Raw genomic sequence first — 26,212 nt, 5'->3', positions numbered from 1 at the left:
CACAACATTTTGCGATATACGTCAATCAGCGCATTATTAGTGATAAGATTCTGGTCATCTCTTCTCGTCCCTTGGCAGCTCATCGGCCTTGCTCGAAACTTATTGTATCACTTTGTAGTCAAGCGGTTGGCACACAATTGTCGGATAACCGGTTGTTGAGCATTGGTTCCATCTCAAGTTTGGACGAAATGAGCCGAAATGGAAATCAATCAATAACTCCAGATTCTAAAGCTGTCGACCTCGATGTCGTTTCCTCTACATTTCTAGCTATGAACCATACCTGAGCAAGATCATATGATCAGCCCTGCTCTTTCGGGGGTTGAATGGCGAAGATCTAGCCTTCTGAACTCCCAAGGCTGCCAAAGTGGAACGCAGTAACGGTAGCCTGGATTACTTTCTCCGGTACTACGAACATCATCACAAGAGAATTGATGAACCCAGCTATGATTAAAAGCTTTGGAGGATAAATCCAAAACCTGTTCATCAGAAGTGGCTGAAGCTACCACAAGGTTTAGCAAGATCGACGTGACTAGCCCCAAAGTGTGTGTCATGCCTCTTCTGGCGTTCTCTGATAGTAGACAGTGACAACATGAAGCCTGTCAGATCAATTTGAGGTTGCTCTGAGCTGTCAGTCAATGGATTGAATGGAGCCAGCGAAGCGGTCATGAACGTTCTTCCAAATCCTGGCAGTTGAGATGGAGATTCTGGCTCATCCAATTCGTCCATAGCAAGCTCAGAGGGCCACTCAGCAGTATCCGGGGAGACCAATTGGGACAAAAGTCAATGAAGATGGCTGGTCTAGAATATGACGGAAGAGGTGCAATGCATATGCGGCGCCTCGATCAAGATGACACTCCAGTGCTTTGGCTTCATGCAGGACCACGCCATAGTTCTGAGTGACCATCGTAATGATAAGACTTAACAAAGTTAAATGGTTTTCCTGATGACGGAAGATGGAGCCTTTGAAGACAAATAATGGCTGATACTCAAGATCTCGATTAAGTGGGCATCAGGCAAATGTATCAGCTGAGAGCCATGTTCCTTTGTGAAACCTGATCGAGATTGTTATTGCATGATGGGCGGAGATATTGGGCCGGTGATTTACGTTGGAACGAAATCGATGGAAGCAATGGAGAATGCTGGTTGTTTGTTGGATGTTGACTTTTGGAAGTACCGTATGTACAAACCTGCAGGCGGACGATTTCCCCCTGTCTCACGTAGATTCTACATCATCCCGTGTTTTTGACAGGCAGCAAGGGGCAAACATCTTGCAGCAAACCATAGGACGCCCTTTGTCAGGTATCGTTTTTGACGAAGCGATATGCACAATGTTACTCACGATGCCATGATGAGGCATGACGTGAAAATACTGGTACAAGCTCCCCAGTCAGGTCATTCATGATAAGAGATCATGAAACGCCATGTGATAGAAGGAAAAAAGGTACCCTGGTTATGCGTGTAAGAGGCAAAAGCCCATCTAGAATGCTAAGCTTGGTGTGCGCGCCAAGTTTAGTTACAATGGATCATACTTGGCCATACCTATCAGAGACCTTCCCCGCGAAAAAAATCCCCCAGGAATGGAGTCAAGAGAGGGGAAAAGACAAGACAAGCCGAGACGCGTGTCGTCCTATCCAAAGCCGCAGACAAAACCGTGCCCTTTTTTGCTTCTTGTCAGAAAGGCGAGAATACCCGCTGATGGGGGACATAGTTGCAATAAAGTGCCTCATTGTGATTGCATATCCTTGCAGTAGCTTCTGAGCCAAGGTAACCTCCGTATCATCCCTTGCAACTTATTAGTCAAGGCTCTATTTGCCTTTGGATGTTCGCAGACGGTGCAATGCGGGGAAAGCTCTTTTTGCTGGTCACCGATGCATCGTTCCCTCTTGGTTATTGGCAGAAGAAGGCACACGGCACACGCTTTCAGAAAAACAAAAAAGTCTGGGCTCTGAATGAGACCTTTCAACCTACCAATTCACGACCTCTGGGCTGACAATTTCTTGAGGCCAGACGATTAATGCTGAGCTGGCGCTGGCTCTTCAACACACACCCTTTCATCCTCCAACTGCCTTCCTTGTCTGTCGATAGCAAGTGGTTTGTACGTCCCCCAATTCTGTTCCGAGTATTCCCTTTAAGGAGATGAACAGTCATATGATGGCGTTCTGTGGTCACACACATACTCCCTCCAATTTGTCTCCCCTTGCTGTCTCTCTAATTCATTCACACAACACATACTTGGCCATCGGGTTGTCTGGATGTTTCCCTCTCCCTTTTCTGATCAAAGCCTAACTCTATTGTCCCAACGGCTACTACCTTGCCTACGTGCGTCATGCAACTGTCACTCGTGGTACTTACACCCCGAGACTTCTAGTTGAATCTTACGGAAGATTTACGAAAGGTTAAAAAGGGTCCTGGAGCCCCCTGGAATCCTGCCCTGCTTCTCTGTTTGTTTGGTTGGATAAAAACAATCTTCGACACACCTTCTACCTATGCCTGAGATACGTCCAAGCCTCCTTCAACAATATAAACAAAATTCGCAGCTGCGCCTCTGCGTGCTTACGTTGTCGATACACAACGAGGCCTCACCATATCTGTGTTACAGCTAAATAACCAGTCTTTTGAACGTTTCAAAAAATTATTCTTTATTAAGCTTCACGGCTATCTATCAACAACCTTACTTCTAAGAAGCACCTTGCCTCCACATCCCAACGTTTTACATATCATCCCTCCCTTCCATCCATCCTTACATACTGCAACTACAAATACAACGTGCCTACATACGTTTACCACATACTACTGCATACTTCCCCCTACATATTCTTCCATTGTACAAACCACATCTCATCAACATGTGCCATACCGTAATCGCCCAGCGGATATGCAAGGATTGCCGCCATAGCCTTGGTGAGACGGTCATCGACTTCACCCGCTGCGCTCGTAAATGCTCGAGCCCGTTCTACTGCCTTACCCCTGAGCCTCAGATGGAGCTATGTAACCTATGTTCGGCGACGGCGACACTATCTACACCGATACTCGCACAACATGCTCTCGAGGATACTACCACTGCTGCTGCAGCGGCAGCGGCTTCAGCTGGTGCAAGGCTCTACGATCACTCCATCGCAAAGGCAGCAGCATATCCGGGACCTGGAGTAGCCCGTCACACTGCGGCTCATTAAGACATTCTCCATGGACCACCTCGACGGTGGCTTTTGCTACGATATCGACATTTAGGGCGTTTATTTATGTAAGATCTTGAGGGAAATTGAAACGACGAAACGAAATTCCACAAAAATAGTGCATCTGGGAATGGATATGGGTATGACACGGGCAACCGGCACAGGATCACAGGCGCATGAGGACGGACAGCATTCATCAATGCTCTACTTGCTTCACATCACATCACATCACATCATTTTATTTTATTCTACACACTTGATTTCGTATGTAGTGCCACAGGCACAAAACCCCGGTGAGGGCCACTCTACTGGTATGAGATGGAACCGGAGGACTGGTCAATGGTACCGAACCAAGAGCTGGGGCAAGGGTGTACAGATGAATCAGAACCACAATCGTTGACTGACAGCAATAAGCTGAGTAAGATGAAATAGCCAAAGAACAATAAAAATTTGATCAGGATGGAAAACATTGTATTGTATTGTATTATCCAGGCGAATCCCTCATCTCAAATTCGAGTTTGGTCGGCTATGGCTCAGCGCCATCAAGCCCCTGTTCTGCGGGCGAGCGGGCGGGTGTCCGGTTCCTGTTCCGTCCCGCTACTAGACCACCTATCAAGTTTGAGATAAGGTAAGGTACGGGCAACAAATGTGAGACTTTTGAATGGACCTCTCAGGACCGCTCAATAGGTTGGTTCCAACTTCATGCTCAATTTATCCGGGTACAAAGTCAGCTTGTTGACTTCTAATTCGCGCAAGCTCAGCTCTCTTGGTTGTAAGAAGTGCGAATAAATGCATGTGTACTCCGCATGTATGTCCTAAACATTAAGGTAGTACCCTGAAACACTGAACCGATCAGCAACTGCACTTTCATCGAGATACGCTAACAAAAACGCAGGGAACAACCCCTCAATCACAGACAGTCACAAACCACCATCACAATTACTCACGCACGCGCTCACATATAACACAAGCCGCCTGTTGCACCGAATAAACACAGTCGTCCTCATGACTCGGAAAGCTCGTCTGGCTGCAAGGGGACGGTTACCTGAGTTCCTTCTCAGAGCTGTGAACCACAAGTATTAAGGGGATATTACGCGTCGACACCTCGCAGACAAGTAGCTGCTACTGCCTATCCTGCCCGCATCGCGAAGATTTGTTTATCCAGTTGTTGGCAAGAAGGCAGTGGCCACCCGAGGCTGCGGTTCACGGACCAGACTGGAGATCCAATTGCAGGTGGGAGATAGGCAGTACCTTACCTTACCTTACCTTACCTTATTTCATGGGTATCTACCTATATTCATCCATCAAATCCATGCAAGCGCAAACGGACTTTTTCACTGCAAGGCTTTGGGGGGTTTTCAACAACGATCCTTCCTTCACTGACCTCATGGCACGGCTGTTTGCATTCACTGCCTTCTTTCCCAACGTTGCAAACTTACCTTTCCTTAAAAGTTCTTTTTCAACGTCTTCGCCATGGCTTCAACAAAGTTTGCACATCCAACACCATTTCTGGTTACAGCCTCACCGCGACTTGAACCACCACCTTTAAGTTGCAAACACACTTATCAGCATTATACCAATACCCATACTTCGATACCTGCCATGAGTACTCTGTACGGAGTCATCGAGAGGGCCAACAAAGCCGGCCTTCTCGATGAGTATGCACGTCTGTGGAAGTTGTTTATCGAAGGTATCGACGAAGTTGTGGGATATGTTCGCGAGGAAGACTGCATGAAGATTCAGTGGGACGTTAAATGGTTTAATTGTGAAACGGTTAATAAGAAAGGCGACGAAGTTCGGAGAATTACCATCGTAAGGAATAACAACTACCTTGCTGCAGAGGGATTTTCCCACATCCCCTCTCCTGAAGAAGCTTGCAAAATCGCATTTCAAAAGCTCTTAGCCGCCAACGCAGACAAGTTCCCCGCCTTCGGTGTGTGGAAGATGACGAAGGAAGCAGATCAAGAGTATTGCCCGATACACCTAGCTGACCCAGGAGTCAACCTCTTGCCCTTGCGCATTCCTTTGCCATTACGAGGAGTCCTGGGGGTCTTAACGGTGGGCGTCCATCTCAATGTCTACAGAGTAAAGGAGGAAGATGGCAAGGAAACCATTGATCAAATTTGGGTCTCACATCGTTCCAAAGATCCCAACTACAGCTATCCTGGGATGCTAGATCAGATCGTAGCTGGAGGCGCGGATACCAACGACACGATCGAGGGGCAACTAGCTCCTTGCAAGACGCTGGCACGTGAGGCAAGAGAGGAGGCTGGGTTGACTATCGACCACTTGACACGACAAGTATTCTTTGAGGAAATGGGGGGTGATGATGGGGACAAGAAGAAGAGGCGTATCCTTGTTGGGACCGTAGAGAGGGCTTCGTCCATTACGTTTTTCGACCTCAAAGACGAGAGTGCGGGTGACCTCTACAACAATCACCTCGAACCCGGCCTGCGATTCGTCTACGATCTCAAGATCACCAACCCAAGCTTTCGACCGAAGAAGATGGAGAGCGCAATCGAGAGATTTGAGCCCATGGGAGTATCTCAAGTAACGGAAAGCCTGAGCAGCAATCGATGGAAGCCTAACTGCGGACTGGTGATGCTGGACTTTATGTTACGACATGGGCTCGTCACCAAACATGATGAGAGCCGATTCGAGCGTATCAGGAATGACCTACGCCGGCCACTGTGCTTCGCTTTCCTGACGGAATTACACAGAATCACTAAAGGGTGGTAAGGAGCTTGGTCACACAATCGAAGGAGACGGCACGGTATTCAAATTGTGGAATAGGTGACCGAGAACAAAAGTGGAATTGTATTTGCATGGGCAGGTGATGGTTTGTGTACAACAGTGTGACATGATCGACTATTGTTAATGCACTTGCTTTGTCTCCCTCATCCTGTGATGTTTACCCGCTCAGACGGTCGATTCTTCTGCGAGTCGTGGAAAATCAGCGAAGCCGTGTACCTCGAGCTCTTTGCCTCGGATCTTGACGGGAGGCGCAGGTAAAAGGGTGACGCAGATGCGACAAACTTCAGTCCCAGTGTTCTTCCAAGCGTGATTAGTCCCCCTCTGGATGATAATGTCACCTCTGCGGAAGGTCTTTGTGGCCCCATTGTCGAGGATACAGTCAATCTCGCCTTCAATGATAATGCCATAGTCAACACTTGCAGTCCGATGCATGATAGCGGGGAAGCCAGGCCAGAAGTCGACAACCCGAAGGGCAGAGCCAGAAGCTGGAGCAATGTCCTTCTCGGTGGGATTTTCTCTGTATGACTTGAGGTCGTTGTCACCTGTCAGAGTGTTGGTGTCATCCTCGTTCACGTATGAGACGTGAGTCGTGAAGCCACCGCTGCGGTTCCCCTCAACTTGAATGGGGATAGTCTCATCCCAGATGGCGTTTCCGTTGGAGTCATGGGTGGTGATGAATCTCTTGACGGGAGGGAGTGGTTTGGCTTCGGAAAACATCTTGATGAGAAGTGTTTTGTTGATTTGCAACTATGTTGGTTGTTTTGTGGTGTTTGAGAACTTTGATCTTTTGCTTGCTTGCTTGCTCGGTTGATGGTGATGATTATCTTGATAGAAGGAGAAACACTTGTTCCTTTATACTCTTATCTGGCTCCATGACGAATATTGCACTTCCAAGCAAATGGCATGAGACGGCATGTTCCTTGAGAAATGCGATCCTGTACGGTTAGGTTCTGCATGATAATTAGCCAATCAGGCTTTACCTCTGTCACTTTCACGATAGATTTCTTTTACAAAGCACGGGTCAGTGTTGGTCAGTGTTTCGCAGGCCGGTCTCATCTTGAAGCTTTGAAATCTCGCTGTTCCGTGGAGTTTCTCTCCAGTGCTGGTGTTGGGACAACATTGGTAAGCACCCAGATCCTTCGACAGGGGGTTGTCGTTTACTTGCCGTTTCGGCTATAATTCTCTGGGTCATCTCCATTGAACCAACCTCACTCCACAAGGCAAAGCTGGGTCGATAAGGGTCTTCGTCTTGACTCCGCTATCCATGCGTTTTCGTTTTGTCATGCGGAGACTCCGTGGAAACATTACATGACAGAGCACGGAGTTGTCGGCGTGAAAGAAGATGTTTTACAACTCAGCTTACGGCGCTCTGCCAGTAAGTTTCGATAGTGCCGTTACAGCATTGACTTTTGAGTGTAAGTTAGCTGAAGCTTTGCTGTTGACAACTATTTGCAGGGCGTTCTCTGGCTGCCAAAGACATTAAAGGTGTGCAACTGTGCACTAGCCTGGAAATTAGCTTCGTATAATCTTTCCGTGGCTATGTTTGGTGGTAAGCCAAGAAATTCAAGGCTGAGATACAACGGCCAACTAGAGAACGAGGAGATGAATACCGAAGACTGACTACCGTGTTCTAGGCCGTGGCTATCAATTGATGTTCTATTTGTAGCCCATGATGAATTCACGATGCACAGCAAACACTCTTTGGTGGTTTGCGATGCGACGTTAATCGTCCCCAATGGAATGGCTAATTCCGCGAGGTATCATTTGACGGGAACAGGTTCCGCCCCGTCAATCTTGCCCTCATTCAAATATCGTCTCATAAGATTAGCAAATCCTAGCTGCATCGCCGTTTCCCCCAAGCCTTGCACGCTATGCTGTGCAAGGCTAGTCGTCAAGTCGATAACGCCCTCAGAGGGTTAGTTCCTGTTCCTATGAGCTACCAAAGATTTCCCCCCCTGCTGGCATCCGCGCCCTACAACGAGTCGACGGAGAGCAAGCAGCCATAAATCGGCTGAAATGAGACCCGACGCTGTCGTCCAGCGTCAGATTTTAGTGACTGCCCATCTATGGAGACCAAGCGGAATTGGGCTTTTATGGCCATTGCTTTTGGGACTTGAGCAATCTGCCACTCACCGAGAGGCTGATTATCCATGGTCAACCCATGCAGCAGGGTCTCAGAAGCCCACACTGTTCGGCACGGGGCGCTTCAACCACTCTCTTGGCGGTGAATTGAATGCCACCTCGGGGAACATATCGGATGGGACACTGTGTTTAGTCGGAAGCACAAATGACCAGAACTGAGGCTCGAGAAGACAGTACGTAAAGTGCCTAGGTCATATGCTGTGATTAAGCTCAGCATAGCCAACCTCTGGCTCCATCTATCAAGCTTAACTCAACGCCCTTGGTGCTGTGGTATCGGGGAGCGACATGCTATTCTGGGCCACCTGTGCGAGGACCACTCACGAGCGAGGCGCGCATACTCGCATACCCAGTTCGGCAATTTGCGTCAAAAGCCAGGCAAATAAACGGAAATCACGGGAGACCACGTCTAACTCCGCCAGCCAATGAATGGCTAGAGGCGAACGGTCGATACTTAGTGCGCTGTAAGGTGTTGCCCTGTTGCTGCTAGTTGGGTTCTCAAGGTACCTCTGTCGTACAACGCAGGTACTTTCCACAGCTATCACTCATATGGGGAAAAGTCGATGTTAGTCTTTGGTCTGATTGTTTCTATCTTTGATTACAGGGGAACCGCATCATCGGCACGAAATCATTCATGACTGCGGTTGCGGAGGTGGCTTACACTTAAACACAAACTTCTTGGCCTGGCGATCTGAATGGAAACGATGTCAATTGAATTGATATACGTTGGTTAACCATGGCCCAGAGCGGACGGACCCTTGACCACAGTCGCCCGGTCTCCTGCATGTGCATACAATAGCCTGTCTTGTCTATTCTGTGTTGAGAAGCCCATATGCAGCTGTGAGGCGAGCCCGAGAGCACAGCGGCCACACGCTTGAGGCGAAGCCAACCTGAACAACGCAACACAACGCGAGGGCATACTGGATAGATAAATTTAGACGACGTGACGATGAGAAGATGATACGACTTTCATTGTATACAGGAACTGTTGTAGACTCTAAATCGCACTCATCCTCACAGCAGCTATACTTAGCCTCTTTACAGGATTAATCCACTGAATGCTCCCTGCTGAATGCATTCAGCTCCGGCCTGAACTTCGGAACTCGGCTTCGACTTGAAAGATATTGCTGTTGGACCTGCTCCGCATGGTCAACTCATCAGGATCGCTCTGCATACATCAGCCCTGGTCGAAACAGTCCAGTTGTGACTGACCGTGACTTACAGAAGCGAATCGAGACCGATCTAGCGCCAAGCTGACCAGCAAACCACTTTGACTCAAGCTGCTAGAGACTTCGAGCCAGACTGACAGAGCTGATGACGTGACCGGACACTAGAGACTCGAAGCATATCCTGTATATGTCTTTACATAGCTTTTTGATAGAAATAGAAGGACCAAATATCTCACAATATCATGTACGGAACTCTCACCAAACTTGATCGCTCAATCGTACATGGTGAGTCTTTCGTCTCTGCGTCGAACAAACTGCCTAGCTAGTATCCACCAATGTGCTAGTCATGGCTTCAACAGCCTGGTAATTTTGTTGGTTCTGTCTTCAACATTGAGGTGCTGTACGGCGAGTATTCCCTCTGTACTCCATACGCCTACTCCATATCCAGGCTTAGGATTCGCTCGTGTGTCGTCGCTGTCTTCAGCACCCCAGCAGAACGATCCGTAACCACCTCTTTTCGTAGTAGTATGATGCTGTTGGTTCTGTTATCACATTCATGTCTGAGTCGTAAACGCGCAGAAGTTCACTGACTTAACCTCTTCGAGTATTCAGTCGCATGATGATATGGTTGTATCTTCAGCAACCTGGTAGAACGTCTGTGTTTCTCTCTTCAACTGTCCTCTTTCGTAGAAGCATCATGCTGTTGGTCCATCTTCAACGTTCACGAGACTACTGTTCAGAAATAACCGTATTTATCCCTGCACGAGAACCAGCCTGCGTGTAAGTCAAGAGGTAAGAACAAGTATAAAAGAGACATGATTCTAGGGTGAAAGATTTCTATCATCCTCAACACATTCTCACTCAATCATCTCATCTCATCTCATCTCCCGTTACTATCAAACACCAAAGCAAGTCTGTTCAATATGAAATTCAGTACCGCCTTCGCCAGCCTTGTTGCTTATTGTGCCATTGGCGTCCACGCAATGCCATCCAACCAAGAGACAGCATCTGAGCTCATCAACCGTAACGAAAACACACTTGAGAAGCGAGCATGCTACAGGGGGAAGAAGGACTACGGCTGCGATAAAGGATGGTGTTGGAAGAGATGCGGCGGCGGAAATGGAAATGTAGGCGTTGGTGGCCCGTGGTGCTGGGCCAAATGGAACTGGGGATGGGGTGAAGGAAACTGGGTCTCTTGTCACTATGATAGCGACTGCAAGAAGGCCTTTGCTGGCGAGGCCGACTGTGCTTGGGGCAATTGTGAGGGCTGTGGATGCAGCTGTTGAGGTTGGAAATGGAACCTCTCATGAGCTCACGAGAAATACGGGATTAGGTAACGAACTTGTTGTCTCACAACCTATGCGTTCATCACTTGAATTTCCACGTGATAGTCACAATAACAGTCAGTGTCAGTGACCACTATCGAGGTAATTGCTCGCTGTTGGCCGACGTCGGGGTTACATAAGCCTGATCTGTCGAGAGACTGAGCCTCCTCTTGAAAGTTGGGTTGTTTCTTGAGCTACCTGGGGCTGAGTTTCAAAAGGCTGAACAGATGCTAACACCCTTGTAAGTTGCAACCCCATTCTACCATCCACCAAGCTTTTCAATTCGGACAGGGGTCAGTTCAGCTCGATGCACTAAAGGTCCCTCGCGCCAATGATCACCTACCAGCAACGCCACTAGGCGCAGGGATCTCACTAGAGTGAGCAGGGGCTGTGATTTTGGTGCACTCAGAAGACAGAAAAGTCCCTGGGCTGTGGCCATTGATCTCGTCTAGTCCCATCAAGGCTCACCCCTGTCGTAGGTACCCCGACACTACATGCATGTATGTACTTGGACGGTGCGCCCAATGTACCTCACAGACGGCGTGTCGATGGCCTGCAAGTCTTCGTCGGGGCCGAATTGCACCTTTTGGCCCAAAATAGTACAGGCGGACGAGAGACAAAACCCCCATTGACCCCTGCCTTACTGCAATTTTCCTCTTTGTCAAATACACATCGTCGCTGTGCTGCGAAGTTGGTTACTGCTCCAACACGGTTGAATTGCTTCGTATCGCGGGGCACGAACTCACTTACACCGCAAGATATACCGTAGCTACGAAGCGAAACTCATCTCGCCCCTTGGCTAGCAGAAACCAGGCAGTCGCATAAAAGAGCTCGAAAGATAAATCGAATTCCTCAGCCATCAGAAGATCGATCGATTACCTCCTACCTTATCGAATCGAAGTACAACAACACTAGACTACGATGCATCGCTCTGCTACTCTCCTTGCTCTAGGAGCACTTAGCTCAACCGCTACCGCCGCTTGGTTGAATTCGAACCAAGAGAGATCATGGGAACCTCCCCGACAGACTGGAGTATTTGGGGAGGAAGCTGAACTGGGTCAGGTTGCCATGGGATGGTCACCAGTACCAACCGGTGCCCCCAAACTTGCCGGTGCCATGGACATGGGCTTTGCCTTGGGCAAACGAGCCGTGACAGACAATACCTGTGGCTACGATACAGTAGGAAGTGAGTCGATACCTGAGCGTGCTTCTTCGCGAAGCCGCAGACATAGCCCTCGACAGACAAGACCAAGGGCTCGATTTCCAAGTGTTCTAAACTAACATTACCGGCAATAGACTCCTTTACGTGTACAAACACCTTATCCGCCACTTGCACCTTGTCCGATGGTTATGTTGGCTGCTGTGATACTGCGAGATCTTGCAACTCGGTCAAGACAACTTGCATCCCCTACTCGCGATCTCGTGACGAATGCACATCCTTTTCAGACCTTCATACTCTCTGCTGGTACGTGCCTGTTATTTAATCAAGAAACGCAAGGTCGATTGATTTGTTACTAACTTGATATCAGTGGCCAGCGTGATCGTCCCAATTGCTTTGAGTGGGTTGCGACCACAGGCGTCGACGAGTTTACATTATTCGACTGCGCTGCCGGCAACGGCACTTCTGTCCTGCTTTTGTCTGACCCTTTGGCTCTATCTTCGACCTCAGGCGACGATTCATCCACTACTGATAACCCCTCTACGACCACCGACGACGGATCATCTACAACGACCAGTGCTGCGGCAACCTCCACGAGTGCTGATAACGGTGGTGGCGGTAGCAGTACCAACGTTGGCGCCATTGCTGGTGGTGTTGTCGGTGGTGTCGCTGCTCTCGCTCTCGTTGGCCTCGCTGGTTTTCTTCTGTTCCGCCGTCGAAACAAGACAACTCCTGCTGCTGCTACTACTCCCGGCGATGGTACACAAAACCAACCTTCCATGGCCCAAGGACCCCAGAGCCCAGGACCCAGCTTCGTTCCTTCATCGCCTTCCAACGCCGCCTACCCCTCAGGAGTTCCCTCAAACTACCAGGGTGGCTATCAGCAGGCATACGACCCCTCATTGGCGGCTCCCTACGGTCAACCCCAAGGATACCAACAGCCTGGATACAGCGGCTACTCTCCTCAACCCCAAAATTTCCAGGGTCAGTACCCTCAGCAAACGCAGTATCCTTCTCAGTATGGCGTCGGCGGCTATGGAGCTCCATCCACATCACCCCCTCCTCATTTCACGCCCAGCCCGGGTCCCAACAAGGACGGCCCCGAGGGCGCCCCTCAACAGCATGTTCAGGAACTACCTGCTGTTCAACCTTTGGGAAATGAGGGCAACCGAGCTGAGCTCAGTTAGATGTGTCGTTAATGGTTTCACGGGAGTAATGGGAGTTTCATTCTGGACGACGGAGGATTCATAAAGATAGCAGGTTCTTTTTACAAAGACAAGTGAGATTTCACACTTGACGGGATTTGCATGAATATTTGATTGCATGAGTTGCTATATTTCTGTTCTCAGAACGAACCTAATGGTGTATTAGTTGACGAATCTAAAAACATGATAATGCCTAAGTCAAACTTGCTCAATTAGTGAAGTCATAAAGTGAATATGCTAATAATAAAACCATTCTGACCGTTAGTCACCATTACTTCAGAAATCCACTGCTACGCTGACATATTACGCATGTCTGTTAGTTTCCATCTGCTTTCCAACAGCCTTGTTCCACCAGTCTTCCCAGTCAAGGACCTTACGACCAAGTCTCGCCTCCTCAGCTGCAAAGACCATAGCATGGCTTCGCAGCACCTCATCAAGAGTGCATCCAATAAACTCATCTTGAGCCCGAGGAGCCTCCCAGTCATGGTTCTTGACACGATCACATGCCATGACAAACTGGCGTGTCAGACCCAAGTCTCCGCCACCATGGCCAAGATCTTCGACACGAGGATGATATGTCTTCACCTCGCCTGTGTTGAAGTCCTCAACAACGATGCGACGTGAATTGGCGTGAACCTCGCCATGTTCGCCGTAAAAGTTAGAGTAACGTTCGCAGATCTTTGTTGTCTGAGCGACCATATGCAGAGTAGCTGTCTTTGAAGGCTTGGTGGACTCAGGCCAGGTAATGGTGACGAACTGGTCGTCGCAGACATTGTTGTCAGCTTCAAAGACACAACGGCCGAACCAGTTACGGGCTTGGATCTCCGACTTTGGTGTAGAGTCGTTGTAGTCTTCCTCCAGAGCCTTGATCAACATCTCTTCCTTCTTCTGGTGGGAGGGGTAGTCTTCAATGTCATGGACGACGATACTGACTGGCCATCTTGTGTTGCCGGCCTGCAAGCCCTTGAGTTTGGGGCCCAGGTAAATGTTCTTTGCAGAGAATTTGCACCCTTCGTCTCCGAGGGGGCATTTCATGCAGTTTGTTGCCGATCCTGCAGCCTTGGGCTTACGACTTTTCTTGAAGAGATGAAGGTTCCCAACAGATGAGACCGTTTCAGGGAGATGTGGCTCTCCCTGTCCTGGTTTCTCAGGAGAGCAGAGCAGCCAGAGCAACAGATCGATATCGTGGCAGCTCTTAGTCAACAAGGATGGGGCAGTGGTATTCTCGTTGCGCCAGTTTCCCCTGACATATGAGTGCGTGAAGTGCCACCAACCTATTCATATTATAGTCAGTTACATATCAAGCATCGGTTTGTATTTTCGAGGGGATCTCTGATTTTGTGCCATTTTTACTGACCTACGGGCTCTGTGTGTACGGCGCTTGAAATTTCGCCGATGACACGGTCTTCAATGAGAAGCTTGCGGAGCAGGATGTTGTGTGGGCTGTATCGCAGCACATGGCCGATTGAGAAGATCTTGGTGGATTGGGAGGGACGCATGGCCTTGTACATGTCGATACAATCTTGGAGGGAACATGCAAGAGGCTTTTCACACATAATGTGTAACCCAAGTGGTGCAAGACCGACGATAACCTCACGGTGCATCTCGTCGAGCACGCAAACAAAGACTCCATCAACACCTTCCGGTACATTCTCTTCACCCGAAGCAGCTCGCCTTCGACGATCCTGCTCATATGCAAAGAATTCTCGCCAGTCATGGAAAGACTGGCCTTCTCCAGGGGAACCGTCACCCCAGATGTGAGCTCGGCCGAGGGACTCGCGCTTGAACTTCAAGGGTTCAGCAACAGCGGCGACAACGCCATTGGATACGCTGTCAATTGCAGCGGCGTAGTTCTGCCCTCGTGATCCAGCACCGATGATGAGGAAGCGTGGTGGTGTCACTGACATCTCAGGCTTGGGAGGGGGTTTGGAGACAAGAGTCTCTGGCTGTGGTTGGGCATCTCCATCTTGAGTTTTGGTAAGCTTTGTTAAGAGGTTCTTCAGTTGAGACATGTTAAGCAATGAATAATCTGAAATCAAGTGGTGAAAGTGTGTAAATACGAAAATGTTTGTTTATATGTGTTCAAGGCTGGCAAAGTTAAGTATCTGCCTTGAGGGGAATTAAATGAAGAAGCCAGACATCCGATGTAATTCGCAGATGCCTCGCAGGCAGCACAATTGGAGAGAACTATTGTCGTACGGAGAATCTCCGCTGAATAATCACAAACAAAAAGAACTATGATGCTGTAATACGTATTCTCAGTTGAGGCTGAAAGTTGTCTCTTTGTGGAATTGTTTTCGTATATCGTGCGGTTGAAGTTGACAGTGACGGCCAATGAGGTAGAGCTCATTAATACACGCAACGTTCCAGCGCATTGATTAACTGTAGGTATACACTAACTGGAAGTTTAACGGGTTCTGAATGGATCATTACCCCACTACTCGAGTACTGATCTCTCATGAGAAAAGCCAGATTCAAACATCAACGTTACATTGCAACCACCCAAAACTCACAACAATGTCGACAGTAGCAGAAGTACAGGCTGATAACCAGCCTAAGAGCGCCAGCGATGATCCTCTTGTCTGGATTGACTGCGAGGTATGTACTGCTACATAGTACAAGGGGCTTCAACTCACATCATCGACAGATGACTGGCCTGGATCAAGACAACGACGAAATCATCGAGATCTACTGTATTATCACCACAGGAAACCTCGAGATTCTTGATGAGGAGGGGTTCCACGCCATCATCCACTTCCCCCAGTCCCGTCTTGACCAGATGGACGAATGGTGCACAAAGACACACGCAGACTCTGGCCTCACCGCTGCTGTTCTCGAATCCACAACTACTCCGGAGCAAGCCGCAGACGCTCTGTATGAGTACATAACACGCTTCATCCCTGAGCGCAAACGTGGTCTTCTTGCGGGTAACAGCGTGCATTGCGATAGGGCGTTTCTGCGACGTGAACCCTACAAGCGGGTCATGAGACATCTGCATCACAGAATTCTTGACGTGAGTTCTATCAAGGAGGCTGCAAGACGCTGGGCAGCCAAGAGGATTGTGAATAAGGTTCCCAATAAGAAGGGTCTGCACAAGGCGAGGGATGACATTCTGGAGAGCATTGAGGAGGCTAGATACTATAGGGAGGTCATCTTCAGGCCGACGTTTGACGCTGTGCCTGCCAAGAACAAACCCAACAAAGGGAAATAATGGCTTAATCATAGCCTTTCATTGGAAAAGGTGGGTTATAGATTGGCCAATGCTCCTCATGTCGATGTGACTTTTCGAGGTGTCATGATTGAGCTCTTCAGCCATGCACTCTTCCATGACATGATCAGAGCAATACTCGAGTTCATAACTGACAGATCAAATACTCTTTTTGAATGTGTCTAACATTTTGAGTACCCAATGGGGCACCAATTACTTATTTTCGGGTTTTACTCTTGGTTCTTCTCGTTAAGTCATAGCCATATTATGTTCTCCGAGTTTCCATCATGGGGACCGATCTCATATTTACGTGAGAATGCAGTCTCCCAACGAAACAAAGCACACTGTAACGGACTGTGTTCCTGCACATAGCTGTGCCTACATGTACAGTGCTAATTGGTTGACCCCTCCATTAGCTTGAGTGATATCATCTCATCGAACCCCACCACAGAGCTCCCTCAAGCTCCCCTCTTTTTGTCTCAGTCGCCTACCGCTATCTTCTGATTCCTTCTCCTCTTCGTATCCTCCTCAACAATTCTCCTCGAAATTATAGCTTCTCATCTATCTTCTCTTCCCTACAGCTTGGTTCATTGATACACAACTGATATCAAGCAATCATGGGCGTCCAAACTGTTGAGTTTAAGCCCTTCCAGGACCAGAAGCCCGGAACGTATGTCTAGACCTTGACGATCCTCCCTGTTGTGTTCCCCCCACTGCCCGGGAGCTGCCGAAGAGGAATTGCTTATTTCTCTATGGCTTCAACCTCAAAGTTTCAGTTTTATCAGTTTCATCAGTTGATAGAACCTCAACTGACTTATGTCGACAGCTCCGGTCTTCGCAAAAAGGTCACCGTCTTTCAGCAGCCTCACTACAGCGAGGCCTTCATCACCAGCATTCTGCTTTCTATTCCCGAAGGAGTTGAGGGTATGAAGCCAATTGCTCTGCAACACGAGCCATGATCTGATCAATTGATAGGCTCTTTTCTTGTCATCGGTGGCGACGGCCGATACTGGAACCCCGAGGTTATCCAGCTTATTGCCAAGATTGGTGCCGCCTACGGTGTCAAGAAGCTCGTCATCGGCCAGAACGGCATTCTTTCCACCCCTGCTGCCAGTCATGTCATCCGTCTGCGCAAGGCTACCGGAGGTATCCTCCTGACTGCTAGCCACAACCCTGGTGGTGAGTTCACTGCTCATTCTGCCCCCCCAAACCAACAACTAACAACCAACAGGTCCCAAGAACGACTTTGGTATCAAGTACAACCTCGCCAACGGTGGCCCCGCCCCCGAATCCGTTACCAACAAGATTTTCGAGTTCTCCAAGACTTTGACTTCATACAAGATTGCCGATATTCCCGATGTCGACATCTCCACTGTTGGTACTCAGACATATGGTGACCTTGAGGTCGAGATTATCGACAGCACCACCGACTACGTTGCTATGCTCAAGGATATCTTCGACTTTGACCTGATTAAGAAGTTTTTCTCCACACACCCCGACTTCAAGGTCCTATTTGATGGTCTCCACGGTGTCACCGGTCCTTACGGAAAGGCTATCTTCGAAGAGGAGCTTGGTTTGAGCAACGCCATCCAGAACTGTGTCCCCAGCCCCGACTTCAACGGTGGCCACCCCGATCCTAACCTCACATACGCCCACTCTCTGGTCGAGGTTGTTGACAAGAACAACATTCCCTTTGGTGCCGCTTCCGATGGTGATGGTGACCGAAACATGATCTATGGCGCCAATGCCTTCGTTTCTCCTGGTGATTCCCTGGCTATCATCGCTCACCACGCCAATCTGATTCCCTACTTCAAGAAGAACGGTGTCAATGGTCTCGCTCGTTCCATGCCCACCAGTGGTGCCGTTGATCTCGTCGCCAAGGCTCAGGGTCTCGACTGCTACGAGGTGCCCACAGGCTGGAAGTTCTTCTGCGCTCTCTTCGACGCCAAGAAGCTATCCATCTGCGGTGAGGAGAGTTTCGGTACTGGTAGTGATCACATCCGTGAGAAGGATGGTCTATGGGCTGTTATCGCTTGGCTGAACATCATCGCTGGCGTTGGTGTCCAAAACCCCAGCGTCACCCCATCAATTAAGGAGATCCAGAAGGAATTCTGGGGCAAGTACGGTCGTACTTTCTTCACCCGCTACGACTACGAGGATGTCGATTCAGAGGGCGCCAACAAGGTTGTTGGTGAGCTAGAGAAGCTTGTCAACGACTCCAACTTTGTGGGCAGCACCATTGAGGGTGAGTGATTTCGCAATCTCGGCTGACAATCTCTGCTAACTTATTCCAGGTCGCAAGGTTACAAAGGCTGGCAACTTCTCTTACACCGATCTCGACGGCTCTGTCGCTTCCAAGCAGGGCTTATATGCCGGCTTCTCTTCCGGTAGCCGAATTGTTGTTCGACTCTCCGGCACTGGTTCATCTGGAGCCACCATTCGCTTGTACATTGAGCAGCACACCGACGATCCCTCCAAGTACGAACTGGACGCTCAAGATTTCCTCAAGGAGGAGGTCAAGTTTGCCACTGAGCTTCTCAAGTTTAAGGAGCACGTCGGCCGTGACGAGCCTGATGTCAAGACCTAAACGAGATACGTCATGATGGGTGTTGAAATTGGGGAACACAAGAGGTGGATGCAAACACAAGATAATTTTGAGTTTCTGAAATTGTTATCGCGTACAATGCTGACAAACTGAGCGTTCTTGAAACTACTGACTAAACAATTGGAAAACTGTGGATGTGTGCTGAGGAATAGGGGCACAGTAGCATGAGTTAATGCCACGACATGAAAACATTCTTGATATCGTTGTATGGAAACGTGAGTAGGGCCTGCGAACTCGCAAATGGCTGTGATGTATCGTGCAATCTGTGGCCCTCGACTTCAACTTTATTATTAAAAATAGGGAAATCGTTATTCGTAAATCGTCAAACCGTTATTTCTCTCGTGGGACGCCGTCGCTAGAAAAAACATGAATCAAGGTGAAAGGCTACATGTAATGGAACAAGGGGGGAGTACAACTATTCACAGGAGAAATTTTAAGTGCCGAGTTTGTGTCGTACAGCGGAAACACTGTTGTTGACTTAAGTCTGTGTCGACTCTGTGGCGGTGCTCTCGTCGATGAGCGCAGGAGAGAAGAGCTCTTTGAAACGCTTGGCCGCTGAATATGTATTGTTAGATGGTGTGTTATTACGAGGAAGGGCAACGAACCCTCTTCACTCACGAATCGGATCTCGAAGGCTCCTGCACGGTTGATTCGTTGGTTCTGCTGCCGGTATTCCTGGCAAAAGACGTAGAGTTGAATGCCAGCAAGTCGGACTCTGGTCTTGCTGACTCTCTTTATCCATTTAGGGGAGGCTGACTGATGTGTGACTGGAGGACAATAGTTAGTCCATTGCCTATGAGACGACTCGGGACTTGAAGCTGGCTTACTGAAAGCTGTCCAGACAGGACATTGGCGTAGGTCACCGTCCCAGACTGCAGCGTGGAGGCGAATACCCTTTGTCATATAGTCCTCATATACAATGAGAGAATGCATGAAACCGTCGTCCACGATTCGACTGTTACTATGAGTATGGCTGTGTGGAGGATAATCAGGGGCAATGCTTACGCTTGGAACAGTTTTCGTTCACCCCAAAGAGTGAGATCTTCATTTGCAACCTGTACTGTAAGACTATTGCGCGTCTTGAAAGACAAAAAGCAGCAGTACACGAGCACCAATTCTAGAACGTTAGCAACTAAATTTGCCGTTCGTATTTGCTAGTAGCAACTTACCTTCCCACGTCATGAAGCAAAGATTGGCCCATATCTTGGGGCATTGTTCACTGGAACTCCATCGCCAGAACTGAAGGCTGCTCCCATTGCGTTCGACACATAGCTCATGTGCACCACGAAGCGAAAACCATGGAGTTCCCATGTGGAACGTTCGCAACAGGAAATATGGGCATCTGTCTCGACCACTCTGATATACTATCAGGGTTATCTGGCGCTCATTGAAAGAACTAGCATCGTTAGTAGAACGCTCGTGTGTCATTGATATCCTGAGACTACCGAATAAAAAGAATTCTTGCATCACTTGGCATGCGAGCTTGACTCCAGGGGGCGTGTGGGCCATATGCCTTGGACCTAATTATCTTGTTAGGAAGTAACCTGATTGATCGTTTTCATCCTGGACTTACGACTGCTGATGCTTAAGCGGAGTCCGGGAGGGAAGGGGTAAAGAGAAGATTTTCTCAGCCCAATGAATATTCTATGACCATAGTCAGAAGTGATTATATTTTATCTTTTGGCAATATGTACTAACAGTCGCGATGCCCGAATCATCATCTAGCACAGAATCGGGACGAATTGTTGAATTAAGGCGAATAGGGGGAGGGGCTTTTTATGTTAGCATTGGCATAGTATCGCCAGCCTCCTACTTACGAATGCCTCTGGCTTCCCTGAGCTGCATCAACTGTAATCGAGTGCATTCCATAGTGTTGAAGTCAAAATTTGGCGATCTTAGCAACGGTGAGTTATGGGCTCTTACGGGTGTTCGATGAGTATTGGCAACTAACCTCAATAGCAACTCCTGTAACAGGTACAGAAAACGATTGTAAAGAACAAAGCGCTGGGGTAGTGAAAGGCCCCCAGCTTCTTGGGTCATCGAGTGGTACATCTTCCGCCAACGATTCTCCTTGGTGAGAGTCCTATCTTCGTAATAGGTCGTGATATCTCGTAGGGATCTTGATAGGCAAGGGAGAAGGATTTCGAGATAGTCGAGCACGACCGGAACTCGAGAGAAATGGACTTTGGAGTACTCGGCTAGTTCACGGAGCAGTTGGCCTGAGATGCTGACCTCCTCCATCGTCATCAACAAATGGGTATGGGTGCCCTCGCCCAAGGCATTGCGAAGGCCCAGGAGTTGAACTGCAACACGGTCTGCCCTTTCTGCCTCCAAGCAACAACCTTGGAGCAGATGTAGCTCAAGTTGGCCACCTAGAACCATCTCCATTACGAGAGGCAAAAGGCGTATCAGAAGAGAATGTCTATTTCATCACATAACGAGGTGGGCCACTGTTGATTTGATGTCCTTTCCAAGTCGACTCTATCCGCGTGACACCCTTGACAGTCGCTGTGATGATAGAATTAGACGATCGAGGCTACTGCATGCGGTGAGAGACTAGGAGGAGGTGAATAGTGGCGGGGTATCAATCGAGATTCTTCAGAATGGCTTGATAAGTAGATAGATGATGTAGATAACCGACGTTGAGATCAATTATGAGAGAGTGAATTAGACGAGAAATCAAGAATAGATTCAAGAATTGAGAGAGGATATCTGGTTAATAATAGAAGAGGAGGGGACGGCCGATCTGCAGGCCGTCAATAACGTGTGATCCGATCCGCGCAACTCGTTCAACACCATGAAGAGGTGCACCCGCACCAGTCTAACCATACATAATGCCTTCCCTGACGTGGTTGGTGCACGGTTCTCACACTGAGCCTTGAGTGAGCCCATCAGGTTGATGCACGTAATGACGGGGAGGCTCTTGAGGTTGTCGTTCTGCTCTCGACTCAGCTAAGGCCACAACATCCGGGGCCTTGGACCACCTGATGGTCAGATGCCGCCCGCATTCTCCGAACTCTGCAGCGGCATATCAATCAACTTGGGTTTCATCGAGGCAGATACACCAACGAGAGGAAACCAATATGTTGACGAACGAGGCATTGGGTGTGTGTATGGCGACTCGACACTTGCACTCCGGCCTGAGCCAACTTCTCAGGCGCTGCCACGATAGCAAGCGTGCTTCAACATGACGCCAGGCCAATGCATGAGGAGATTCGGGGCAGCAATTGAGCTAGATTAGGATTGGGTGGGCACTCGCACCATTGACCAGCCGAGTCAAAATGACCATTCCTAGAGGAGGAGAGCCAGAGCAACTGAGGTCAACTGAACTGAACTATCCACTGACAGTCCAGGTGCGACGTGTTGCTACGACGGCGACTCTTGACGTGCGTCCGCGGGATGTGGACTCTTGTGTGGAGAAATCTGATGATGCTGGGGATAGAGAAAATGAGGAAGTGCCTTCGAAGCGCTTGAAACGATGGTTGTGCTGGGGTACAGCTCGCTTTTCGACCTGGTCTGGCCTAGCATGACCTCGTGCTCATCCAACATTGCCAGGTACTCCACTTCAACGGCCGTGGGGGATCCCGGCGATGAGGCTCGGCGGGTTCAGGATAAGAAAACGTTCTCACGATGGTTTGCACGATGTTGCACGCTTTCATTCTGCGACTCACGAACTCATTGTACATACGTGCGTGGATGAACAAAAGCCCCCATGAGGTACATCCGTTCCTCTCGATTGATAAGTTGAGTAAGCATTGCAACTTACATGGCCTGACTGAGCTGAGCAATGCGAGTGGTCATTTTCTATAATGACGACAACGTGGTTCCTCTGATGAATGATGCTGAGTACAAGGAGGGTTGGTGGGTGGAAAGTGAGGCTTTCTGGATGGTTGGGTGAGCCCTCTCTCCGTCCAATTCTAGAGTTCCATGGCAGGTTGGGTATCAACCTGTCACCTCCAGTGAGCTTCTTGAATGTGGCCTCACTAGCCACACAAGCCACTTTTGACACTAATCCATGATAAGACTGTTAACACACTATTAAGATCATAATTGGGCCATTAACATTTGATAGTCTTTTTCTTAAACTCCAATCATTAGAGTCTTGCGGCTGTAAAGTGTAATAATTTATATCAAACTTTCACCTGAATACCTCCTGATGTATACATTTCACCAGTATGGATTGGGTTAAACACCAACCATAACGTCAAAGCTCAATCTCGAACATCCCCGCATAGCTTCAATTCTTGACGCCGTCCAAAGCTTGACCCCTTCAAGACGTTAGTGCCGCAATCGTCTCAGGCATATAATAGGCTTTGCCCCAAATCTTTCGCACATAGAACACGCTTGTGGCAGGTATTGTGATGTTTTATAGTTTCGATTATTTATGCCGAAGCTCCCTTACTTGTACAGGCATCTCGTTTCCTCATCCCATGGACCCTCCAGAGTTCGTGATCAGGTTCTCATTGGGAGCTCGCAGCTCGATAGGCCGCAATCTAGATCATAATAACATGTGGAACGACCTTAACCCTTGGAATCCCTAATAAAAAAACAAGGCACTCTTCCTGTGCCATCATACAACACCGCCGAGACCGAAATACAAAGAAGAAGGTCCACTCGAGCAGAAGAACCTGCAACGCGGCGCTGAAGTGCTGGGACTAGTCCGATTCAGATTTCTTTGCCGAGCGACGCTTTGGTTTGACTTCATAATCTCCCTTCTAGGAAGACTCTTCCTCCTCCTGGTCGGCCTTCAGACATCGTTAGTGTGCTGCTGCTACAGTGTTGTTCTAGATCAACTCACGTTGTAGGCCTGCTTCTCATCCTCGTATCGCTTCTTGTCAGCGGCAGCCTTGGCCTCATAAGGAGCGCGTTGCTTCTCGTTAAGAGCCTTCCATCGCTCACCGAGGAGCTTGCCGACTTGACCGAAAGAGATACCAGGGTTCTCCTCACGGACGTTCTCACGCTGCTCGTTGGCGAAGAACATGTAGGCGGAGAGGCCTCGCTTGGGGGCGTTGGGGTCTAAGTCGGTCAGCTGTGTTCAGTGCGGAACGCGATGGGGCACGCAGTGCATGGCAAAGCATGTGGACATTGAAAAGCCCATGGATGAGTGAAGACTTACCCTTCTTGCCGCGCTTGGTCTTCTCGGCCTTACCGCGCTTACCAGCAGCAGCCTTGGGCATTTTGAATGATTTCTGCAAACGGGTGTGAGTTGGTGGCCTTATGGATCATGCGTGCGACAGAAACAATAAAAAGGAGTTGATGGAGACTTCGCAGTGTTGAACACGAGGTCAGTGATAATGAGGGGTAGCTCCATGAAGCTTGGAGCTGAGCTTGGTATGAGAGATGATGGACAAGGTGGCGAGGCGCAAACGCAATTGCGCCTCCCAACGCGTCAAAATTCGCGTCGTTCAAGAAGAAAAAGGCTTCTGGGGGGTTTGCGCGTACCTGGGAGGTGAACTTGGGGGAAAGTAATTTGTGGTGTGGACGTGGTCTGTGATGCGCTTCCGTTAGCTATCTTATAGAGCTGTCGCGCGACAAAGTTTCAAGATCAAGATGATGCGCAAGAATAGGCGCGATGCAGCCCAGTCTGGAGCAACGTTTCGAGAAGAATCGATAACGAAGTCTAATCAAAACTTTGCGGCAAGACAGGCGCAACACCAGAAAGTAAAAACAATATATTTTATGGTGGTGGTGTGGTGCATGATAGAGAGGATAGGACAATACTCACCACAAAGACGTGCAGAAGCGTGTTGAGTGTAGAGGCGATTTTAGGTGGGAGAATTGTATGGGAGAAAAGAGAGGGAGAGAGAATGTATGGGGAGGGCCAAGGCAGCCTTTTTACTATGGGGGAGTGATTGTGCGTGGGGAGGGAACGCGACCTGCCCAGCTACCACACTTGGACTGTTATGCAGTGGGCTGGCCTGGGTGAGCTCTTGGTGCCCCCCTTCCTTGGGAGAAAGGGAAAAAAAATTGGGTGCGGTGCCCATTGCTCTCTGCGGTGCTTGGGAGCTTGCCCGCCCGCGCGCTGCACTAGTACTGTCGCAGCAGACTGTAGTCTGTACCTGTACCGCACCTGCCTTGGGCCATTTTCTGCCTCTGGGCCTGCTACTGGGGTGAAATGACCAGGACTCCGTCCTCGCCCCCTCATCTAAGCTCCCCAGAAACACCTGCCTCTGACCACTCACCAGCGTGTAAGCAGGCGGTCATTGTCTGGTACTGTACGGGTACAAGCCATACGCAGCTCGCCGCGCCGAGGTACAGTACAAAGGTCTTGTACCGCAGCACGATTGTAGTAATCCGCACAGTATACTTGTTGCTTAAGGAGACATTCGCAAGCCCCTCTGCCTTTGATTACGGTACCTCTTACCTTGCCTCTTACTCTGATCACTCCTAAAATAACCACACCCAATGGACACTTTGACTCTGCTCTGTGCCTGCCCAGTCAACGGGCTCAATCCAGCGGGTTCACGTTCTCCTGGGTGATACCTGCTGTAACTTTGCCTAGGTGCCTTCCCCTGTGTCGTGATCCTGCCTCCACCCCGCCGAGTCGTTCTTTCTTTCGGCTTTCTCTCAGTAGTCTCCGTCCATGCCGTCCACCTCCACCTCTTTGAGGCCGCTATGCTTCATCACACTCAATCGGACTTGGAGTCTCGCTCGACACGACGCTACTTGCACCCTCCTCCTGTTGGGACCTTTTTCTTTTCTTCGGTGGTTGTTGCCAAGTGCAATTACGTTTAGTAGCATATCTTTGCTCGGCGTAGTGAATATCAAGCACTTTGCACAAGCATGAGAAACACAAACCACAAACATGCTCAGCTTGCCATGGCGTGTTGTCACTTTTTCACTAATACGCCACGGTTCTTCCTCCCCTTTTGCTTTCGTCCTAGTGTTAGAGAATGAGTATCAGTTGGCTTGACTGTTGATAGATTAGTTGAGCTTGAGCCTCCTTGAGAAGTTGAGGGAGACTAAGAGGGGAGTGTTCAACCTGTTCAGGACTACAGCCAAAACCGTACTACTTACAGCATGTCATTGTTTGATTGTCGCCATAAAAGTGGCGCTCTCCAATCATGGTACAATAGGGCGATATTTGAAGGCGGGAGGTTGGTTGATACATTGTAAAATGCATTGCTAACTCAAAGTTCGGCGCTGCCCTGGCGGAGCCAAACTCACACATCAGTCTAGAAAGGGAATATCGGCGTTGCACTCTGGCATTGCATACTATTGGAGATCAAAGTGGGAAATGGTTCCAGTTGACGCCTCATGAGGATTGACTGAGTACACTGTTACAGCACCAGACCAGCCAACCGACTGTAATGGCCCGTTTCCGGGTCTGTCTCTATTATTCCCAGGTCGTGCATCATCCGGCCTTGGGAGGATCGCTATTGTCTATCCGAAAGACAATCTCGGGCTATCTTCGACTTCACTGTCCTTAACCCCTGTCCCGAGACTACTGCCTCACACATACCATACAATGCATC

General features: G+C 49.1%; 10 protein-coding genes across 10 annotated transcripts; 6 read left to right on the top strand and 4 right to left on the bottom strand.

The window, feature by feature from the left end:
- The first annotated feature begins 2,650 nt into the window (after positions 1 to 2,650).
- Positions 2,651 to 3,292, top strand: FOBCDRAFT_3344 (uncharacterized protein). The gene has a single exon (XM_054702774.2). It carries the CDS (start codon positions 2,847 to 2,849, stop codon positions 3,171 to 3,173), a length of 327 nt encoding a protein of 108 aa, XP_054558749.1. The 5' UTR covers positions 2,651 to 2,846; the 3' UTR covers positions 3,174 to 3,292.
- A 1,354-nt stretch (positions 3,293 to 4,646) lies between these two features.
- Positions 4,647 to 5,912, top strand: FOBCDRAFT_267151 (uncharacterized protein; the record flags this gene model as incomplete). The annotated part of the gene is made up of 1 exon (XM_054702773.1): positions 4,647 to 5,912. One exon carries the CDS (start codon positions 4,647 to 4,649, stop codon positions 5,910 to 5,912), a length of 1,266 nt encoding a protein of 421 aa, XP_054558748.1.
- A 180-nt stretch (positions 5,913 to 6,092) lies between these two features.
- Positions 6,093 to 6,644, bottom strand: FOBCDRAFT_267150 (uncharacterized protein; the record flags this gene model as incomplete). Its single annotated transcript, XM_054702772.1, has 1 exon — positions 6,093 to 6,644. The coding sequence occupies one exon, from the start codon at positions 6,642 to 6,644 to the stop codon at positions 6,093 to 6,095; it is 552 nt and encodes a 183-aa protein (XP_054558747.1).
- Positions 6,645 to 9,973: 3,329 nt separating this feature from the next.
- Positions 9,974 to 10,603, top strand: FOBCDRAFT_211253 (uncharacterized protein). Its single transcript, XM_031181624.3, has one exon. The coding sequence runs from the start codon at positions 10,159 to 10,161 to the stop codon at positions 10,519 to 10,521; it is 363 nt and encodes a 120-aa protein (XP_031042392.2). The 5' UTR covers positions 9,974 to 10,158; the 3' UTR covers positions 10,522 to 10,603.
- A 510-nt stretch (positions 10,604 to 11,113) lies between these two features.
- FOBCDRAFT_211251 (uncharacterized protein) lies at positions 11,114 to 13,122 on the top strand. The gene is made up of 3 exons (XM_054702769.2): positions 11,114 to 11,746; positions 11,857 to 12,025; positions 12,090 to 13,122. Exons 1-3 carry the CDS (start codon positions 11,482 to 11,484, stop codon positions 12,904 to 12,906), a joined length of 1,251 nt encoding a protein of 416 aa, XP_054558744.1. The 5' UTR covers positions 11,114 to 11,481; the 3' UTR covers positions 12,907 to 13,122.
- On the bottom strand, positions 13,095 to 15,222 carry FOBCDRAFT_255454 (uncharacterized protein). Its single transcript, XM_031181622.3, has 2 exons — positions 14,282 to 15,222; positions 13,095 to 14,198 (listed from the first exon to the last, which is right to left on the bottom strand). Exons 1-2 carry the CDS (start codon positions 14,934 to 14,936, stop codon positions 13,228 to 13,230), a joined length of 1,626 nt encoding a protein of 541 aa, XP_031042390.2. The 5' UTR covers positions 14,937 to 15,222; the 3' UTR covers positions 13,095 to 13,227.
- Positions 15,223 to 15,372: 150 nt separating this feature from the next.
- On the top strand, positions 15,373 to 16,394 carry FOBCDRAFT_173414 (ribonuclease H-like domain-containing protein). The gene is made up of 2 exons (XM_031181621.3): positions 15,373 to 15,522; positions 15,572 to 16,394. Exons 1-2 carry the CDS (start codon positions 15,442 to 15,444, stop codon positions 16,133 to 16,135), a joined length of 645 nt encoding a protein of 214 aa, XP_031042389.1. The 5' UTR covers positions 15,373 to 15,441; the 3' UTR covers positions 16,136 to 16,394.
- A 250-nt stretch (positions 16,395 to 16,644) lies between these two features.
- Positions 16,645 to 18,819, top strand: FOBCDRAFT_3289 (uncharacterized protein). Its single transcript, XM_031181620.3, has 5 exons — positions 16,645 to 16,802; positions 16,959 to 17,056; positions 17,108 to 17,311; positions 17,364 to 18,377; positions 18,427 to 18,819. The coding sequence occupies exons 1-5, from the start codon at positions 16,750 to 16,752 to the stop codon at positions 18,717 to 18,719; spliced, it is 1,662 nt and encodes a 553-aa protein (XP_031042388.1). The 5' UTR covers positions 16,645 to 16,749; the 3' UTR covers positions 18,720 to 18,819.
- Positions 18,820 to 18,967: 148 nt separating this feature from the next.
- Positions 18,968 to 21,425, bottom strand: FOBCDRAFT_3295 (uncharacterized protein). The gene is made up of 10 exons (XM_059612131.1): positions 20,689 to 21,425; positions 20,555 to 20,631; positions 20,436 to 20,509; positions 20,311 to 20,381; positions 20,183 to 20,257; positions 19,907 to 20,133; positions 19,743 to 19,854; positions 19,565 to 19,692; positions 19,343 to 19,504; positions 18,968 to 19,292 (listed from the first exon to the last, which is right to left on the bottom strand). The coding sequence occupies exons 1-10, from the start codon at positions 21,123 to 21,125 to the stop codon at positions 19,216 to 19,218; spliced, it is 1,440 nt and encodes a 479-aa protein (XP_059463821.1). The 5' UTR covers positions 21,126 to 21,425; the 3' UTR covers positions 18,968 to 19,215.
- A 1,671-nt stretch (positions 21,426 to 23,096) lies between these two features.
- On the bottom strand, positions 23,097 to 24,202 carry FOBCDRAFT_211246 (high mobility group box domain-containing protein). Its single transcript, XM_031181609.3, has 3 exons — positions 23,854 to 24,202; positions 23,536 to 23,753; positions 23,097 to 23,482 (listed from the first exon to the last, which is right to left on the bottom strand). The coding sequence occupies exons 1-3, from the start codon at positions 23,912 to 23,914 to the stop codon at positions 23,453 to 23,455; spliced, it is 309 nt and encodes a 102-aa protein (XP_031042377.1). The 5' UTR covers positions 23,915 to 24,202; the 3' UTR covers positions 23,097 to 23,452.
- Between the last annotated feature and the right edge of the window lie 2,010 nt (positions 24,203 to 26,212).

The sequence above is a fragment of the Fusarium oxysporum genome, chromosome I (assembly GCF_013085055.1).
Source record: "Fusarium oxysporum Fo47 chromosome I, complete sequence".
NCBI classification, from domain to species: domain Eukaryota; kingdom Fungi; phylum Ascomycota; class Sordariomycetes; order Hypocreales; family Nectriaceae; genus Fusarium; species Fusarium oxysporum.
This window is presented reverse-complemented; position numbering and strand designations above follow the sequence as displayed.

Coding starts and splice junctions, on each gene's coding strand:
- FOBCDRAFT_3344 (XM_054702774.2), top strand. CDS start 2,847: ATGTGCCATACCGTAATCGCCCAGCGGATATGCAAGGATTGCCGCCAT.
- FOBCDRAFT_211253 (XM_031181624.3), top strand. CDS start 10,159: ATGAAATTCAGTACCGCCTTCGCCAGCCTTGTTGCTTATTGTGCCATT.
- FOBCDRAFT_211251 (XM_054702769.2), top strand. CDS start 11,482: ATGCATCGCTCTGCTACTCTCCTTGCTCTAGGAGCACTTAGCTCAACC. Junction 11,747..11,856: donor TGGCTACGATACAGTAGGAA/GTGAGTCGATAC, acceptor TACCGGCAATAG/ACTCCTTTACGTGTACAAAC. Junction 12,026..12,089: donor GACCTTCATACTCTCTGCTG/GTACGTGCCTGT, acceptor ACTTGATATCAG/TGGCCAGCGTGATCGTCCCA.
- FOBCDRAFT_255454 (XM_031181622.3), bottom strand. CDS start 14,936: ATGTCTCAACTGAAGAACCTCTTAACAAAGCTTACCAAAACTCAAGAT. Junction 14,199..14,281: donor CGTACACACAGAGCCCGTAG/GTCAGTAAAAAT, acceptor TAATATGAATAG/GTTGGTGGCACTTCACGCAC.
- FOBCDRAFT_173414 (XM_031181621.3), top strand. CDS start 15,442: ATGTCGACAGTAGCAGAAGTACAGGCTGATAACCAGCCTAAGAGCGCC. Junction 15,523..15,571: donor TTGTCTGGATTGACTGCGAG/GTATGTACTGCT, acceptor CATCATCGACAG/ATGACTGGCCTGGATCAAGA.
- FOBCDRAFT_3289 (XM_031181620.3), top strand. CDS start 16,750: ATGGGCGTCCAAACTGTTGAGTTTAAGCCCTTCCAGGACCAGAAGCCC. Junction 16,803..16,958: donor CAGGACCAGAAGCCCGGAAC/GTATGTCTAGAC, acceptor TTATGTCGACAG/CTCCGGTCTTCGCAAAAAGG. Junction 18,378..18,426: donor TGTGGGCAGCACCATTGAGG/GTGAGTGATTTC, acceptor AACTTATTCCAG/GTCGCAAGGTTACAAAGGCT.
- FOBCDRAFT_3295 (XM_059612131.1), bottom strand. CDS start 21,125: ATGGAGATGGTTCTAGGTGGCCAACTTGAGCTACATCTGCTCCAAGGT. Junction 20,632..20,688: donor TTACAGGAGTTGCTATTGAG/GTTAGTTGCCAA, acceptor ACCGTTGCTAAG/ATCGCCAAATTTTGACTTCA. Junction 19,855..19,906: donor TTGCTTCATGACGTGGGAAG/GTAAGTTGCTAC, acceptor CTAACGTTCTAG/AATTGGTGCTCGTGTACTGC.
- FOBCDRAFT_211246 (XM_031181609.3), bottom strand. CDS start 23,914: ATGCCCAAGGCTGCTGCTGGTAAGCGCGGTAAGGCCGAGAAGACCAAG. Junction 23,754..23,853: donor GACCAAGCGCGGCAAGAAGG/GTAAGTCTTCAC, acceptor TGACCGACTTAG/ACCCCAACGCCCCCAAGCGA. Junction 23,483..23,535: donor ATGAGAAGCAGGCCTACAAC/GTGAGTTGATCT, acceptor CGATGTCTGAAG/GCCGACCAGGAGGAGGAAGA.